The sequence below is a fragment of the Rhipicephalus microplus genome, chromosome 2 (genome assembly GCF_043290135.1).
Source record: "Rhipicephalus microplus isolate Deutch F79 chromosome 2, USDA_Rmic, whole genome shotgun sequence".
NCBI classification, from domain to species: Eukaryota; Metazoa; Arthropoda; class Arachnida; order Ixodida; family Ixodidae; genus Rhipicephalus; species Rhipicephalus microplus.
In genome coordinates this window covers 24,826,024-24,841,672 of record NC_134701.1, presented here as the reverse complement: position 1 = coordinate 24,841,672, position 15,649 = coordinate 24,826,024, and the positions used below count along the sequence as shown (strand labels likewise).

Here is a 15,649-nt window from a genome sequence, read left to right as displayed (position 1 = left end):
GGAGAGTCTTGTTAATACAGAAATGCCATCTGTAATGGACTTGGCACAGCCACCCTGTATGTGCGTCGCCATGGCAGCTAACTGTGAAGTTCGCAGTATTTCCGGTCCGGCAGGCGAGGACCTCTGTACAGACAGTGGGACAGAGTTGTGTGCTGACGCACACTGCGAGCTCGGCAATGTTGGGGCAAGTAGTTCTCCAAGGTGTGAGCAGCGCAGCCCCAAGGAAAATGCTTGCATTGTTCAGCCGTCAGTCAAGTTTCCCGCAAGTCAGGGTGTCCACAAGTTAACGGAAAGTCCCGACTGTATAGACATTACAGCCGATGAGACAGGCGAGACAAGTTCTGCTCTGCAAATGATGCAAGCAGACTTCTCGAAAGTGAGCACTGAGTAACGTGCAAAAAGAAAAAGACGCCGTAAAGTACAGAAAGCAGCAAAGGCTCTAAGAAAGCCCACGTAAATGAGAGATCCCAAACGTGACACAACGCAATGAAAGGCCCGTTTTCGTTTTGCCTCATTTGCCAGAAAAAGACCCCCGCTTGCACATGGCCACGCGAAACGCAAAAGATTTAGGCAAGCAATTGTTGCGGGGGCGCAGTGCAGAGACATTCCTCGTCCTTCCCTTGTCCGGTTTGCTGAACGGAAGGAAGGGGGAAGGAGCGTCCTTTGACAGAGCGACACGAAGTGGTCAGGAAACCCTTCCCCACAGAACGAGGCGTCAATGACCACATGCCTGCGGGGTGTAGACTAACGGGAAACAGGCGTCTGTGTAGCGGCCCCACACTCTTTTGTCTGCCGTGGTTGCTTCGAACGGCTCCCCCGGGAGCGCGACCACCTCGAGCACGGATATAAGTTATGTATACGTACATAGAAACGTAAACATAACCTTCAAGGCTAATGAGATATTGTCTGAAACAATGTTCATTTCTGTCATTCGATACTGAAACACATAAAGGGTTCAGAGAATGTAGGGGCAGATTGCATGTGCCGAGTCAGCGATGAGGAGGCCCGAGTGTACTTGGGTTCAATGAAACGCGGATGATCGCGTCACCCATAGAGGCCTATGACATTCGCTTTATTTGGTTTCTGTTTTATTCATGCCATAGGGCCACATTTTTAATTTTTTTTTTTTTGCATACATGGATGCCTCCTACCTTCTTAATTTTGTCTGAAACCTTTCTGTATCACTTTGATTTAGGATTGCTCGGTAATTTTTTTTTTTTTCTCGTGGCTTTGGAAGAATTATGTGTAGTGATTATCTTGTGATCCGTGTGATGATTGCACGAAGGGGTGCTTCGAATGCAGCCCCCTCAATTCTAGCAGTGTGTGTTATATCCTGTTGCATGTGTGGGTTATGACATTCATCGTATAGTGACCGAGAAAGTATGGTGTGTCGGGTGTTCTCTGCGGTGTCGGCCACGTCAGCGAAATGGTGCGCAAAAAAAAGAAACGCATTGATTGACGACCAGTACACTCAAAGCTCTCAAACATTGCGCGTTTCTGATTTTCTTGAATATTACGCAGCAATATTCTTCAGAAGGGTGCTGTGTCACAAACGACTCCAATTTTTGGATCGTTCTCGGGCCCCATCTTCCAAGGAAAGGCGCTTTTGTGTTGGGAGGACGACATCCGGCGACTAACGACCCAGCGTGGTGCCGGCTCGTTTTCCCTGTACCTGTACAGAAAGGGGCAAGGGTGGTCTAAAGAAAGGAAATTACCTCCCAATGAGACCGGAGCACGCGTACCCCCTGAAAAAGTTTGGACTGCATCGGAATAGGGAGCTGACGTACAGCCAGCAAGAAGTGCGGCCGTCGGTGTCGCGGGTCTCGCGTAGGCGGCGAGCATGAAGTGACCCGCACAACGTATTGAGACGGCTGCAATTCCGGGCACCTTCGTCTTCTACCAAGCCAGCGAGATCTTCAGCAGCACCGGTCAACCCCCCTACGTGTACCAAGAGCTGGCCTGGTCCGTATGGAAGTTTTTATTGTTTTTTTTTTACACTTAATTTTTTATAACAAGCCTTTTTTTTTTAATGTGTGTAGAGAGTGTGTGCTGCGTCGCACGTCGAAGCTCAGAAGCGTGAGCTTGAGCTTTTTCTTCTTTGTTTTTCGTAAATTTTCCATGTCTCTCCAGTAGTTTAGTTTTGTTGTTATCTTATTATTATTCTGCGCATTTGTCTTTAGTCTGTATGTTTTGTAGTATTTTTCTACCACAATTTGTTATATGGCTGTTCTTTCCATTGCGCGTATCAGTTTTCCTCTCTGTTATTTCTGTTAACTCTTGCCTTCGCCCTTGTTTTAATTAAATGCTGGTTTGTGTGTAATGAAATGTCCGTGTCTGCTCTATGAGTACATCAGTCAGGTCCACACATCACCACACGTGCAGGTCGACCAACCTGCAAATAAATTTGAGATGTGCCACTTCGAGGCGTTTCAGGCGTCGCAGGCCGAAGCGTAAAGTGGAAGCTTGCGAGTCTGCTGCACATCGATGTCGGATCGGCGGGGCCTCACCCGAAGTGTGTGACACACACACAATGTAACCTTGCGTGTGCATGATGTGTTCATGTGTCAATGTTGTGTCGTTTTCCGGCTTCCAGTTGCTCCGATACCGATGACAGCATGCAAGGCATTCGGCTTGCAAGTGGCAAAAAGAATTACAATAATAACACAAAAAAGTATCCAAGTGTACATAGAATCGCTCACTTTAGTTACCTCAATTAAATTCAAGTTTCATGCCTTAAACACGAGCAGTATTGGATGTGATAGCGTGCTTGAATTTATCGCTATCAAGTTATCGCTATCGCTATCAAGTTCACCTACCAGCATCATGCTTTCGCGGTTTGTAATGAACCAATTAAATGTTCTTGTGATACAAAGCTCTTCCTTCAGATGCGACAACTTCCAGTGTGTCACTAAAATTTCTCATGTTAGTTTTTGAGGTGCCCTTTATGAAGTGAATTATCAACGAAACAAAAGCCACGTGCATATCCGATTTTTTTTTTACCTACACTGCCGTTTTTCCAGGTGGCAATCCACAATTTTGCACTCGTGCGAAATCTTTCTTCTGCTCCTCCAGAGATACCTCCTGCACCTCAACACACCCAAGTCTTAAAGGATGTGCATTGATTCTTTGGAAAGATAAGACTGAAGGCGCATGGATTCCTTGGGAAGCCATAGACACAACTCAGCTCTTTTTCCCGTCTCCTTTATTTTCCCCTCCACATTCCAGCATATACGCTGAGAGGTGCTCACATTTGTGGTTGCAGAAAGAGCTCCTCTGCCGCTGCTGCGACTGCTCACTCCCCCATGCCAGTGCAATGAGCTAAGTTGGCCAGCACGTCCCGTTTCACTGTTTCTAGTGCTTGCTTTCCACAGCAGAATTAGGTTGCTGCACTCTATTGAAATCCGAAACGTCAATTTTACCCAGAATATGGTATAAATTATGTTCTCAAACTGTACTCAAAAGCAAGATTTGAGTTTATATTGTTGCGTGAAGGCACAAGGGAAACTAGGCGTTTTAAAATATATTTACACAGCGCCAACGCGCAAGCCAAGATGGCGAACAAGAGAGAGCGCGCGCACACACAAGTCACCTCGTCTTCCTCAGCGCCTATCTCACTGTTTAAGTGGGGCATTGTCTCGTAACATAACCCCCGGGTGCTGAAGCACCGTCTCGGTGCTTTCTATTGTGTTGCCGAGTGGTAAAGCTTAAGGCGGGATACGTGGACAATGTCTGTAGACAGCGAAGCGGAGGCGGAGGAAGACTCGAGCGGGGCTATCTCGTATGTCACATCTGTCACCTGGCGCAATACGCGGTAGGGTCCCGAGTACCGGGAAAGCAGTTTTTCAGAAAGTCCGACGCGTCTAGTCGGAGTCCACAATAGCACAAGAGAACCTGGTGTAAAGGAAATTTGGCGGTGATGTGAGTCGTAACGATGCCGCTGGTGATCTTGCGATGCTAAAAGGCGCTGACGAGCAACTTCTCGTGCTTTGCGAGCCCTGGTGATAGCATCACGGGTGTATTCAGTCGTAAAGTCGACGGCTGTCGGAAAGATGGTGTCGAAAGGTAAAGTTGGATGACGGCCAAACACCAGGTAGAAAGGTGAAAAACCAGCTGCATCATGGCGTGAAGAATTATAGGCAAACGTAACGAAGGGCAATGCAACGTCCCAGTCCTGGTGGTCGGACGATACGTACATAGCGAGCATATCAGTTAAAGTCCGGTTGAATCGTTCAGTGAGTCCGTTAGTTTGCGGGTGGTAAGCTGTCGTAAATTTATGTTTCGTCTCGCAGGAGCGAAGCAGGTCGTCGATAACTCGGGAAAGGAAATAGCGCCCACGATCTGTTAGGAGTTGGCGTGGGGCGCCATGGTGAAGTATGACGTCGTGCAGGAGAAAATCGGCAACGTCTGTGGCGCAGCTGGTTGGCAAAGCCCGCGTGATAGCGTACCGGGTTGTATGATCCGTCGCGACAGCTATCCACTTGTTCCCCAAAGTGGATGCAGGGAAAGGGCCTAGGAGGTCAAGACCAAGTCGGAAGAAGGGATCAAAGGGAACGTCAAGTGGTTGGAGGAACCCGGCAGGACTCATAGAAGGTTTTTTGCGGCGTTGACACTGATCGCATGAGGCGACGTAGCTGCGGACCGAGCGATAAAGACTGGGCCAGTAAAATCGACGCTGTACGCGGTCATACGTCCGAGACAGTCCGAGGTGACCGGCAGTGGGAGCGTCATGAAGCTGGCCGATCACGCTCGCACGTAGGTGGGAAGGTACCACAAGGAGCAGTTCGTGTCCATCAGGGCGGACGTTGCAACGGTACAATGTGTCATCCTTAAGCACGAACAATCGAGTAGAAGGATCGGGTGCCGCAGAATGAAGCTTCTCGATGATGTTACGCAAGGCAGGATCTCGGCGCTGTTCCTCACGGATGTTGCTTAAAGCGGAGAGAGACAGCACACATGGCGATTCATCGAACGCTTCAGGTGGGTCCACTGGATTCCGAGATAAGCAGTCAGCGTCATGGTGTAAACGGCCAGATTTGTAGGACACCGAGTAGTTATACTCTTGAAGCCGTAGTGCCCATCGACCAAGGCGCCCAGTGGGGTCCTTCAAGGACGAGAGCCAGCAAAGTGCGTGGTGATCGGTTATGACAGTGAAATGTCGACCATGTAAATAAGGCCGAAATTTTGCTACTGCCCAAACGAGAGCAAGGCATTCCCTTTCGGTGATGGAGTAGTTCCTTTCCGCCTGCGAGAGGAGACGGCTGGCATAGGCGATAACGCGGGCGCAGCCGCTTTGATGCTGAACCAAAACAGCACCGATTCCGTAACCGCTGGCATCTGTGTGTACTTCGGTAGGGGCAGAAACGTCGAAATGGGCCAGAACAGGTGGTTTTGTTAGCGATTCAATAAGTGTAGAGAACGCCGTAGCCTGCGCAGCGCCCCATGTGAATGAGACATCTTTTCTCAATAAGTCTGTGAGAGGACGGGCGACTTCCGCAAAGTTGTTCACAAAACGTCGAAAGTACGAGCACAGACCGAGAAAGCTGCGTACTTCTTTAGTGCAGGTCGGAACAGGGAAGTTACGCACGGCTCGCACTTTATCGGGATCAGGACGTACACCAGAGGAGTCGACAAGGTGGCCCAACATTGTTAGTTGCTGGCGTCCGAAGTGACACTTTGACGAGTTCAGTTGGAGACCGGCATTGCGAAATACGGCCAGTATTGAGGAAACGCGGTCGAGGTGGGTTTCAAAGGTCGGGGAAAAGACGATAACGTCGTCAAGGTAGCATAGACAAATTGACCATTTGAACCCACGCAAAAGAGAGTCCATCATCCGCTCGAAGGTGGCTGGAGCGTTGCATAATCCGAAGGGCATGACCTTAAATTGGTAAAGACCATCGGGGGTGACAAAAGCGGTCTTCTCGCGGTCCATGTCATCGACAGCAATTTGCCAGTAACCTGCTCTTAGATCAATAGAAGAAAAATACTTAGCGCCGTGAAGACAATCTAGGGCGTCGTCTATGCGCGGTAGCGGGTAGACGTCTTTTTTAGTGATCTTGTTCAGATGTCGGTAGTCAACACAGAATCGCCAAGTGTTGTCCTTCTTTTTGACAAGAACAACAGGGGAAGCCCATGGACTACATGATGGTTCAATTATGTCTTTGGCGAGCATGTTGTCGACTTCTGCTTGAATTATGTGACGCTCGGTCGAAGATACGCGGTATGGCCGTCGATGGACAGGGGAGGCATCGCCGGTGTCAATGCGGTGCTTTACCGCACTGGTTTGACCTAGTGGACGATCACAAAAGTCAAATACGTCCCAGTATGACTCAAGAACGCGAAGGAGTTCGTCAGCTTGATGCGGCAAAAGGTCTGACGCGATCATTTTTTTAACATCAGGAGACGGGCTTCCTTGCGAAGATCGAGCATGTGTGAAGCTGGAGTGTCGAGCCTCGTTCGAAGACAGAGCTGATATGACGCATTCTTCAGAAGGAGTCAGCATGGCGAGGGCGATTCCGCGCGGAAGCACTTGCGGACACAGAGCAAAGTTGAGCACAGGAATGCAGGCGTGGTTTGCACGTAACTGAATAACAGTGTGTGGTAAGGTAACACTGTGGGTCAAGAGAAGGGATGTGATGGGCGCGAGCACATAGTCACCATCGGATACAGGTGGCGAGGGCGTAACGGTGATGCAGGTCACGGTTTGCGGTAACAAACGGACATGTTCAGCAGAGCACATACGGGCTTGCGGTCGACTGGGCGGATCAATCGGACACGGTAGGTCAAGTTGCACAGTACCGGCTGAACAGTCGATGAGAGCGGAATGAGTGGACAAAAAGTCAAGACCGAGGATCACATCATTGGTGCAGTGAGAAAGAACAGTGAAGAGAACTGAAGTTTGACGGCCGGCAATAGTAACGCGTGCAGTACAGACGCCAATAACAGCAGCCGTACTACCATCAGCAACGCGAACGCTGCGTGAAGGGGCTGGAGTAAGTACTTTCTTTAAGCGGTCTCGAATGTGCAGGCTCATCACAGAAATATGGGCGCCAGTGTCTACTAAGGCTTTAACAGATAAACCGTCCACTTCAACGTCGATCAAGTTCTGATTGGTCGGGAGCGTCAACAGAGGAATTGGAGAGCAAGTCGTATCAGCAGCGTCACCTCCAGGAGCTGCAGCCGTTAGTTTTCCGAAGAAAACCGCCGGGCAGAGGACGGGGACGGGGAACGAGGTGGTGGTGGAGATCGGGAAAATCTACGTCGAGGTGAAGGTGAGCGACTGTACTGGGCAGTGGTCGTAGTGGTCGGGTCGTAATTAGCTGAGCCCTCACGCCGTGGTGGTTCCTGGTCATAGAGGTGGGCCGGTGAATGGGGGTTGGAGAAGTTTGGGTTTGCCCGATACGGTGAGGTCCACGTGCTTCGGCAATGACGGGAAATGTGTCCCACTCGTTCACATCGGAAGCAAATCGGCCTGTCATCAGGCGTTCTCCACGCATTTGGGTCACGATTACGTGGAGCAGGGCGGCGATACTGCTGTGGGTGGCTCGGGGTAGACGAACTGACAGCGCCGGGACGGTGCACAGAACAGACTGTGTGAACACCCGCGTTGGCTAGTTCCTGGCGAACAACGGTCTGTATTAACGATATGGTCGGCTGAGGATCACTCGGTGCCAGTGCTCTCAAGGGGGCGGGTGAGATGGCTTCGATTTCACGGCGTACAATTCTCGTGATGTCACTGGAGTGTGAATTGGGCAGGGTCGGTACATGGAGATCCGCACATGTTGACGTCGCAGCAGTGTTGGGAAGGCGCGTAAAGTGGTAAGCAATGCGACGGCTTTTAGCCTCTTGAAACTGTTGGCACTCCAAGATAACATCTTGCACGGTGGAACAGCCTTTGCACACAATGAGGTTAAATGCATCGTCTGCGATGCCCTTGAGCACGTGCGCTACCTTGTCGGCTTCAGCCATGGTTCGGTCAACTTTACGGCAAAGGGTCAGCACATCTTGAATATACGCCAGGTAGGACTCCGTGGACGTCTGAACACGTGTGCCAAGTTCTTTCCTAGCGGCCTGCTTGCAGCCGGCAGATTGACCAAACAACTCGCGTAATTTGGTCTTGCATACGTCCCAGCTTGTGATACCGTCCACATTGTTATTAAACCACGCCTTGGCCGTTCCTTGTAAATAAAAGATGATGTTTGCCAGCATTAAGGTTGGGTCCCACCTGTGATTTGTGCTGAAGAGTTCGTAGAGTTTAAGCCACTCATCCACGTCCTCGCCGTCCGTTCCCGAAAAGTTGCCGGGATCGCGGGGTGGAGCGGCCACGAGATAAACAGGAGAGGTCGGCGCCATTGATGCAGTGGGCGTAGCAGTTGAGGAAGCGTCGCTGCCGGTGGACATGTTGGGAGCAGAGACTAGGCGTCCGCTGCGTAACTCCGTCGTGCGTTGTACCCAGCACCTTCCACCAAAATGTTGCGTGAAGGCACAAGGGAAACTAGGCGTTTTAAAATATATTTACACAGCGCCAACGCGCAAGCCAAGATGGCGAACAAGAGAGAGCGCGCGCACACACAAGTCACCTCGTCTTCCTCAGCGCCTATCTCACTGTTTAAGTGGGGCATTGTCTCGTAACAATATAGTGCTAATATAGGCTCCATTTTTCCAAACTAGGCATTTGTAGGCACTTATTCCTAAGTGCAAGTACATAAGTGTTACTTGCGATTCAAAAATTTTGGACTACCGGTATTCTCTGAATTCTACGGCCCTCCCCCAAGTCTATTACCACAGAGTCACACTCATGGATTATCTCAGATAGTCTGCACACATAGGAAATCTTATAAAAGGCTGCTCCAAATCACACGGCCTCCTCAAACGATCACTTTCTTTGTCGGGAATCCCTGTACACAAGCTCACTTACGAAACATTAATTTGGACAAAAATTGAATGTGCCTCAGCAATTAAGAAGCCTCACCAGACTTGCCTTATCAACTAAATCGAAGCAGTACAGAATTGTGCAGCACATTTTGTTACTTCAAACCATGACTGGCCCTCAAGTATCACTTACATCAAATCATCTCTAAGCATATCTAGTTTAACACTTCACAGTAAGGTTTTACAACTTTCCCTCTTCCACAAACTGTATTAAAATTCACTAACCTCAGAAACACCACTTTGCATCCACTGAACCGCACTTCACACAGTCTGTGGTACAACTAAAGCATTCAACAAATCCTTCTTGCCGATTGCTATTGGGCTACGGAATGCGCTACCTCAAGACTCAATTAGTGCACAAGACTGCAATAAATTTAGGCCCATAGTTTCATGTATTTTTAACTCTTAATTTGCCAATGTGCTCTGTTATTTCAGTCAGTATTTGCGACAGCATTTATAGCATTTTTCCTATCTTTTTCACTGTCTTAATGTTTAACTTTTTGAATTCCAACATGTATTCTGTATTTTTCAAACTTTTAATATTTTCGTTTCTTTGTTTAATGATCACTATACTGATGTCCTCGTTCCTTTTCTTAACTAGGCCATGTTGTTATTAATGCTTTTGTTGGGATAATGTATTACTCTGAATAAGGTCTTTAAGGGTGAACAAACTATGATGATGATGACACACAGTCCTTTCTGTATACAGTCACCACCCGGCGATGAATGGTGGCCGGTTGAACATTTTCTGCTGTCAGCTATCGAATAACACCTCACTGGTCCTCAATCGTCTAATTTTGCAACGTGAATTCCATCCTGTTCTCACATGCACTGCTTCGTCAATTGAATGGCACTCTTTATAAGAGCCCCTTTTCAATCTGGTAGATGCTCTGACCTACGACGGGGTATCAAATAGCATCCCTAGTTGCCCTCCTACGTTCTCCCATAGCAGCATAGGCATCTACGTCAAGGGTTGCATTGTTACAACCTTTCCTACCTTTCATTGGAAGACACCTTGTACTTCAAGAAATGGCATGTTTGTTTGTTTATTTATTTATTTATTTATTTATTTATTTATTTATTTATTTATTCATATACAACATTTGGGCAATACATAGGGGGGATAGTTACAATACAGCAGGGTTATGTGCAAAACAGAAATATTTACACAGAACACGAAAAAAAATATTAAAAAGGTAAATGCAGAAACAAATTTCACACCAAAGAAGACATAGTGATGCGATGTAGCACTCATTATGGCATAAAACGAGGTGTGCGATAACTGATGTAATATTGGCACTAGACTAATGTAATATTGGCACTAGACTAAACGAAAGAAAGCCACAAAATGTTACAATTCCACATTCCACATCTCCATTAATCTGCTAACAAAGGTGTCGTGATCACGCACAGTTATAGCATCACTTGGTAGTTTATTCCAATGATATATCGCAAGAAACAATGATGAGTCAAGAAAGAAGTTAGTACGTGCAAACATGGGTTGTATTTTGTAAGCATGATCCACACGCGAAAAAATGCGATGAGCTGGTTTAATCTGTGGATGTAAGATAGATGACTCACTGAAATAAAGTTTGTGGAAATCAGACAGCAGTGATCCAATAAGCCTACGTTTTTCTAGAGTAGGTAATTTCAACGACGTTTTAAAATCTGTTATGCTATATAGCCGGGAATATTTTCCTGTGATAAAGCGGGCTGCTTTGTTTGGGATGGCCTCGAGTTTATGAATGAGGTATTGCTGGTTTGGATTCCAAATAAGGGCGGCGTATTCCATTTTCGAGCGAACTAATGTTGTGTGCGCGAGAAGTTTGGTGGATTGGTTAGCAGAGTGCAAATTTCGTTTAATAAATCCTAGAGCTCTTAAAGCCTTAATGGCTATTGCCTAAACATGAACATTCAATCCCATGGCCTCATCAAACTCAATATAGGATAACTCAACAATTCATTAGCATGTGCACCAAAATTCTCCTGCAATATCCACTGTACTGCTCGTTGTACCCTTTATTTTTAGCTGTATGCTTTCTGAAGTGGATGTGTTATTCTTTATGGGTCAATAAGTACAGAAAGGTTGACTCACATGTCATTCAGCTCCTTCACTTTGGCCATGAGGCGCTCAAAAGTAATTGTGGTAATCTCGCCAAACACCTGAGATTGTCGAAAGGCTCCCATCACCTCCGAGCTCAGATGAGAACCCATAGCCTGCACACAAGTATGCAAGAGTTGGTTCTACTGCAGTGTCTCGCGCCGCGTCCAGTTCCAGCTTTGATTTGAGGGGGCACCACAATTGATTTTGTGGTATACCTGCATTTCATCAGTCCCCCAAATCCCACTGTCCCCTTCCCCGAGTATCCGCCCTACGTATTGCCACTATTTTCAACAGCCAAGCTGTTGAACCTTCAGATAATCCCAGCCAACATTTTAGAATGTTTCATAGCATAGTATATAGAGAGGGTGAAAAGGAATGATGTACAGGTGAGCAGTCCTGAAGATAAGGGTGTGTGCCAGGCAGCTCCTTGCTATGCACAATATAGGGTAGCAAGGGAAATCAGGGCACCGAGAAAATCATTTGGCAATATTTAGCACAACGTGACACAAAAGAATTAGCGCTAAATGTGGCCTTATGTCTCACCAACAAGGCCTATTTCTCCCCTAGAGATGGGGAGAGGGTAAAGAATGGCATCGTCTTGTGCAGTCTAGTTTATTAGGAAGTGAACTACAGAGTAGGTCTACGGAATCAGCACTATTACACACCTTGGGAAGAGATACTGAAGATCATAGAAAAGACCATAGGTCTTTTCAAAGATTTCAAGAAGGCCTTTGATATAGTAAAGTAGGACATTCTAGTAACCAAGTTGCATGACTACAGTGTAAGGGGCATGGCTAGGGTTGCCAACCATCCCAGATTTTGCAGGGCTGTCCCGACTTTTCATACAGTGTCCCAAGTTTCACGCCGTCCCTATCAGGTCCGTTTATGCATCCTCAATTTGTGGCGAACCATTCAGTAACAAATTTTTATGTACCCACGCCCAACAAAGCTACCTCATGCTACAGAATGCAAAGCTTGCACATATTGCACGAACGAAGCATGTTGCAGTGGTTATCAGTAACTGTCATGTGCCACTTTTGCTAACTTCCGCGTGAAGTGCGACAACTTTTATGTGAACACTCTCTAGCAAGAGGGGGCTTGTGAGCAGTACCTAAAGAGGCCGCAACAATATAGGAACAATAGATTTGTCTGGAAGCTACTAAAATAAAGAAAACTAATTTTGCTGGTTTCCTATATTCGTGAACACACCTTCTTCCCCCATCCTGTCTTCCTTCATTAAAGCGTTAGTAACTTAACTCATTAATAGTTATCTCACTAAAATAAGACAAGATGTAAAGGTTTGTAACATTGTTTTCCTCAATGGAAAGTAAAAAAAATGGTGTACCCCAGCGTTAAACCCAACACCCTCAACTATTTATCTCATATTATTGATCTGTGTGACACTCAATGATACAATTTATAACCTGCAATAACGATCTTTATGACATTCTAGATTCACAAAAATTTGGTGTTTACAAGGTACAAAGATGATGTTGAAAAATTTGTTACAGGTAGAATACTCAAGCACCTAGAAGCTGAGGTATCGCACACCAGGGGAAAGAGTCTGGGTTTGGTCACCAGGGCGGCGGCGAGGTCTGTCGGCGGAACTTCTACGCCGATACTTTAGACCGTATAAAGTACTGTGCAGTCTCAGCGACGTCACCTACGAGGCCGTTGCTGATGGTTCATTTTGCTCAAGACGCCATCAGCGTCTGCCTGAGAATGTGCTCGTGGTGCACATGAACCTGCATCTTTCGGACTGATGTGGATTTCGACCGGCTAATTGCGCATCGACTGCTACTAAGTGAGCACCGAGACGTTGCTCTCTCAGAGGTGAGGGTAATGCCACATCCCCATTTGTGCCCAGCTAAGCGCTGGCATTGGTTAAGACTACGACTGATCGGCACGAGAGGCGCATCACTAAAGAAACAGATAAGAAGCAGTTTGTTTGGCCAAGTTTACCTTTATTATCTCTGAGAGAACAGCGTCCTTCTATTTGTTGCAATAAAGCCCCCGTACTTTGTTAACTGTGACACTATGATATAAAACTGTACTCATGAGCCTTTTGTATTCTTTTTTCATATAATGAAAAGAGCTATGCGAACTGTGCCACTATGATTTAAAATTGTACTCATGAGTCTTTTGTATTCTTTTTTCATATCATGGAAAGAGCTATGATATCTTATTTTGTACAATCAGGGGTGGAACAAAGCACACAGCCTTAGGAGCAGTGCTGGGAAACGTTACTAGAATGAACTCAGTTTCAAAGCTCCGTATCTCCGCCAGCAGAGGAGGGTGGGCGGAACGGTGGTCGCGAGAGCTAGCGGCGCTGTAGTCTGATATTGCGCTAATCTCTGCGCATCGTCTGCTACAGCAGCATACACGGCGGTTGGCTGTGCTGTTCCTCACGCCGGGTTTCCTATTGTAGTGATATCAAACTTTACCATTCATGGTGCTTCCAGTAGACATTCTCACGTGGCATTTGTGGACTGCTTTTGTGAATACACACAAAGTCACAATGTGTTGCTCGTTGCAAGTTGGCTAAAATCGATGTCCTGCCTACATTTGAGCTGTCTGCGTTGTGTTTAACCTCGAAGTACTGGAGGTTTCAGGTGAATAAGGATTTCTACCGTAGCTTTATGACGACCACTATACCATTTTAACCAAAACCATCTTGCCTCGACGAAAAATTACCCAAAACATCTGTAATTGCCTTAAACAAGTTCACTTACTGGAATACAAAAAATGCTCAACTTGTTACAAAAAGACGTTCTTCAAAAAACAGTACACATGCTTTACACTGTCTACCAGGCAAGTCTTCATGACTGATATAAATCGAGAGAAAAGTGCAAAATGTTGCAGCAATTTCCGCTTCTTTCTAGCATTTTGCACCTTTCCAGGAACCTCTTGATTGATTTTCTCGCAAAAAAAAAAAAGGACATTCTCAGCCCAATGTAAAACATCACTATACTTTAGTTATCACGATCTTACCGTGAGCGATATAACTAAAAAGATGCAGAGGCAACCAGTCCAATGTTTCAAGCACAATCCAAAGAGGTCACCAACTATGGGGTTTTCGTCAAATGCTTCTAGACAGATTTCTCAATTGCTTTTAACATAGAAAGAAGGCCCTGCAAGGGATGACAAACAGTCTCCTTGAAAATACCTCCTCACAGTGAGCGCACGTTAGTGTGATTCGGGTGCGGCTTTACTAGGGGTACTTGTGAGAGGTGCTAAGCACTCCTTGCGCATTGTCACTCAAATTTTTTGGTGAACTTACCCACAGATGTATAAACTCACGGTGTGTTACTACGCTGCACCGAGAAGAAGTGATTGATATGTGGGGTTTGACGTCCAAAAACCACCATCCCAAACGTCCCAAACCCACAAGCAAATGCGTGAAGCGACGAACGCGGCTGAGGCGGAGGTACTATAACGAGCCTCCTTTCTACTCACCGCTGCACAAGTGAAGAATACAAAAGAACGCAAGGGCTCATGTATGCAAGCACTACATTCAAAGAAAAAATTGAGTCTTTTTGTCTCCCAACAACAATATCTATTTTTCGTTCCTTTCCTCGCATTATTGCCGCACACCCGGCACTTTCAAGTCACGAACCACATGCACGTTATCAGTGTGACATACCTTTCTTAATAGGAATTTGGTCAGCGTCCAGTTTACAAGAAAGAAAGCACAAGCAAGCCAAATGATGATTATTGTAGTGGGACACCCTTTTCACAGGAACGTTTTGCAGAGTGTAAAAGCTGAACCATCTATGCGCAGAATTGCACACAATAGTGACGTTACAAGTCACCATACATGCTATTTCTAGGACGTGTCGTGTGGTCGATATTGCGTGGTAACTCAGTTTTTCAGATTTAGAACCTGTCGCCCACCGCCTGCAAGTACAGCGCTCAAGCAGCCGAAAGTGAAATACCGGAATTAGTCAGCCCACCAGCAAATATTGTAATTTTTATTCACATGCCTATAAAACAGTACTAAAGATAAGAATAAACGGAGAATAAACAGTGTTCAAGTGACACACCGATTTCCTCAGCTGATCCTCTTACACAAAGTGAGTAGGGTTATCTCAATGAAAGCCGGTTTCGAAACAGAGCCAAACTGGGCATAAAATTGATTGTAAAATGTGAAGGCTGTTTCTTGTCTGCCTTCACTTCGAGATAATGTAGACAAAACATGTAACAACTCTGTCAGTGGAGCGACCACTCATTAAATTTAATATATAGGCTTTCTACTGGGCTAGAGCAAGAAGAACACATAGATAGTCGATTGCCTAGATGGTGAAAAGGGCCAAGTATATTTCAGGTGCTTGATGTTGCAGACTGATATGTTATTGCCCCATAGTCTAGGCAAGTGCGTACACATGTTCATCAAACACTTCTTGTCACTACCCCACGTAGTGCATGACAGCACTTTTAGGACATTCACGGCTTTTATGCAACTGTTTTTTAAATACTTGATGTGTGGTACGAAGGTTAGCTTGGTGTCCAAGATCAGGCCTAAGAAATTATGTTCTACATTTATCGACATTGCCCATGCAGCTGAATGTCAGGTTGGAAATGAATGCCTCTCTTCCTGACGAACAAGATACACGTGCC

At 46.4% G+C, this 15,649-nt stretch overlaps 1 protein-coding gene across 19 annotated transcripts in view; it reads right to left on the bottom strand.

Annotated features, from left to right (window-relative positions):
• LOC119169171 (RING finger protein 141) overlaps positions 1 to 15,649 on the bottom strand; it is a 158,201-nt gene that overhangs the window by 103,472 nt on the left and 39,080 nt on the right. For 16 of the 19 annotated variants that reach the window (XM_075886324.1, XM_075886329.1, XM_075886323.1 and 13 more), the window contains one exon: positions 11,024 to 11,145. The exons of 2 other annotated variants lie outside the window; for them this stretch is intronic. In XM_075886324.1, the coding sequence (XP_075742439.1) occupies positions 11,024 to 11,142 (119 nt within the window). In that variant the 5' untranslated portion in view covers positions 11,143 to 11,145. Of the gene's footprint in view, positions 1 to 11,023; positions 11,151 to 15,649 lie in introns of those variants that run through there. One more of the 19 variants, XM_075886322.1, reaches the window with a different exon arrangement.